We start from the raw sequence: 3,276 nt of genomic DNA on the forward strand, positions 1-3,276 counted from the left end.
TATGTGACATTTACCACATGAACTATGATGAAAAAAATATGTGAAAGACATAGTATATAATTTTTTTTATGCAGAGTTTCCTTGAGACATAATTTATTTTTAAGGGTTATGCAAGGGTAGAAAGGTTGAGAAACACTGGACTAGACCCTTCAGACTGGTACCCCAGCATGGCTGCAATCCAATGACTGAAAGAAGTAAGATATAAGAGATAGATACTTATGAATTGTAAAATAAAATGAAAATAGAAAAAAACCAAGAGCACTCAGAGAGCACAAACCTCCACCAATATCCTCTCAACGATTAGCCGGAGATGATTTTTAAAATGAGAATATCTGAAATAAACTTGACTGCTCTCACAAACAAGAATACTAAAAATGAACCCGACCACTCTCAAAAATTAAGTAACGAGAAAGGAAATATAATCCAGAATCCTTGAGCAGTACCGGATCAATCTCAAAATCTAATCAGTTTGTGCCAGTCATGAAGCCAAACATCCCTGAAAGTTTCATCCGAATCCATCCAGCAGTTCTTCAGATAACAAACAAACACAACTGAAAACAATACCTCCGCCTTTGCTAAGGTGGAGGTAACAAGAGGAAAAACCATTAACACTACTCACTGCAGGTGGGGCTAATAATATATCTAAATCAACTTTATTGCTATCTTGGCTCTCCTGGTTGATTATGCGTAGTATGCCTGCAGCTGCTTTATGCTCAGCTGGTAGTAAAGAGGTGTTGCACACCATTTCTTCAAGTAAATCAATCAAAAAAGCTTTCAATTGTGCATCAGTATCGAAATCCTAGTAAAAGAAAGAAAGAAAAATGTTATAATTATTATTCCTCATTTATAATTATTATTTATATTTCAGTATTATCAACCCCTTAGCATTCAGATTATTCTGTAAAATGTAATGCTTTTTCATTCACATTGATTTTAATTATTTTGTAACTTTGAAATTTTGATAATGTGATTGTATATTTTTAGAAGGCACATGGCTCAGTGGTTAGAGTGTCAGGCTCACAATCATGAGGTAGTGAGTTCAATTCTCAAACTGGGCAGTGTGTGCTGCATTCTTGAGCAATCACTTCATTTCATGATGTTCCAGTTGCCTCAGCTGTAGAAATGAATTGTGACGTCACTGGTGCCAAGCTGTATCCCTTGGATAAAATCGGTGGCATGGAGAGGCAAGGCTGGTATGCGTGAGCGACTGCTGGTCTTCCATAAACAACCTTGCCCAGACTTGTGCTTTGGAGGGGAACTTTCTAGGTGCAATCCTATGGTTATTCATGACCAAAGGGGGTTTTTACCCTATATTTTTTGAATGGTATTGAAGGGTGGGTGTGATAGGCTGGATCTGGCTGGTTAGAACATAAAAAAGATAGCCTATTTGGGCTGGAACTGGCCAATTTAAATGTTAAAGGGCTAAACAATAAATTAATGAATACTCAATAGTGATCACAGCTTAGCTTCATGTATGAAGATTCATAAAGAGAGGTGTCCTGCAGAATCATGCTGGTGCTAGACTAAGCCTATACGAGACAGACAAACCCAGCCACAGTGGCTGTAAAGGAAATTCTGTTCTGTATTTGGTGGTGCCATGTTACAGGGCTTCCTCCTGCTCCTCTTGTCTTAAAGCTCAGCTCTGGACATATTCTCATCAGAGGGCTGATGAACTTTCAATCATTCATTAATATTTTGCTGTGAGGAGTGACAATAAAGCACTGGACTACATTCATTAAAATACTTTCATTCTTCTTGGATAGAAGTTCAAATTCTATTCATGTCAACAACTGCCATTAATCACTCTGGGACTGAACAGATAAAATAAGCTGGAGTCAGTTCAGTCGATATAGTAATCATCGGTCAATAATAGTATCAATAATACATAACTTAATCAATTTTCACCCTATTTCTATATAAAAGCACCTTGTACCAACTCAAAAGAAAATATATCAAGTCAATGAACTGAAACAAAAGATATATCAAACTAACTTTAATATATTTGAAGAAACCGAGTATGTATGAATATTTATATGATTATATTACATATATTCAATAAATTATTGTATTCAACTGATATATTTAGTTATTTTTTTCTTAATTTTAATATATTAGAGTAAGGTTTTGATTCTTTTATTTACAAATTCGAACATATTCGTATTGTTAAAACAATTATTTTTGCAGTTTGTTGTTCACTCATTATTCACTGGTAATAATGTAGAACTAGTTTTTGCCACTAGGTATATCATGACAAGCAGAGTTATGTTCCTTGACTTGAACCACTGGTGGGAGTGGTGGTAGAATAACTTATGGTTCAACATTTCTTTAATTTTGTGAGGGTAGTGAGTTAGGCGAATTGTTAGCATACTGGACAAAATACCTAGTGGCATTTCATCCATCTTTACATTCTGAGTTCAAATTCTACCGAGGTTAACTTTGACTTCCATCTTTTCAGGGTTGATGAAATAAGTACCAGTTGAACACTGAGGTTGATGTAATCAACTTAACCCCTTTACCGACATTGCTGGTCTTGTACCAAAATTTGAAACCGATATTTCTTTAATCTTGTAAAAGACTTAATGCAACACTCTACATGCTGGAAGATTTTCAGAATCGGTAGAGCAGCAGAGAAAATGCCACGTGATATTTAGATTCCATTTTCAAATCCAGCTAAGGCCAACATTGCCTTTCATCATTTCATGGAAACAAGTAGCAGTGAAATACTGGAATCAATATAATTAACTACAGCTCTTTCTCTTTTAATATGAGGTACTGTACTTATGTTAAAAGAAACCAATAATTCCTCACATTACAAACAATCCAAATGTTCAATGCATAAAATAATGTTTCTTTTCTTTACCTGATAATGTTTCGAAACCCAATGTTTCATTACATTTAGAACCCTCATTGTAGCTGCTGCACTTAACACTGATTCTCGTTTCTTTGTTTTCGTATCCACTGTAAAGAAGTGAAAAGGGAGAATATTTCATAAACCCTTTCAGTAAAAGCAAACATCACCATACATCATACATAAGTCTATGCTTTGCATTTAGCAGTTCTGTAAACTTTTTCATCATCATCATCATCATCGTTTAACGTCCGCTTTCCATGCTAGCATGGGTTGGACGATTTGACTGAGGACTGGTGAAACCGGATGGCAACACCAGGCTCCAGTCTGATTTGGCAGAGTTTCTACAGCTGGATGCCCTTCCTAACGCCAACCACTCAGAGAGTGTAGTGGGTGCTTTTACGTGTCACCCGCACGAAAACGGCCAC

At 36.0% G+C, this 3,276-nt stretch overlaps 1 protein-coding gene across 4 annotated transcripts in view; it reads right to left on the reverse strand.

Moving 5' to 3' along the window:
* Positions 1-3,276, reverse strand: part of LOC106876029 (ras-specific guanine nucleotide-releasing factor 2) — a 563,899-nt gene that overhangs the window by 20,560 nt on the left and 540,063 nt on the right. For all 4 annotated transcript variants that reach the window (XR_008266647.1, XM_052976037.1, XM_014924405.2 and 1 more), the window contains 2 exons: positions 2,861-2,958; positions 620-799 (listed from right to left, as the gene is read on the reverse strand). Coding sequence is in view for 3 of the 4 variants with exons in the window: in XM_052976037.1 (XP_052831997.1) it covers positions 620-799; positions 2,861-2,958 (278 nt within the window). In the remaining variant the exon portion in view is untranslated. The remainder of the gene's footprint in view (positions 1-619; positions 800-2,860; positions 2,959-3,276) is intronic.

This window comes from Octopus bimaculoides, chromosome 2 (assembly GCF_001194135.2).
Source record: "Octopus bimaculoides isolate UCB-OBI-ISO-001 chromosome 2, ASM119413v2, whole genome shotgun sequence".
Lineage (NCBI taxonomy): Eukaryota > Metazoa > Mollusca > Cephalopoda > Octopoda > Octopodidae > Octopus > Octopus bimaculoides.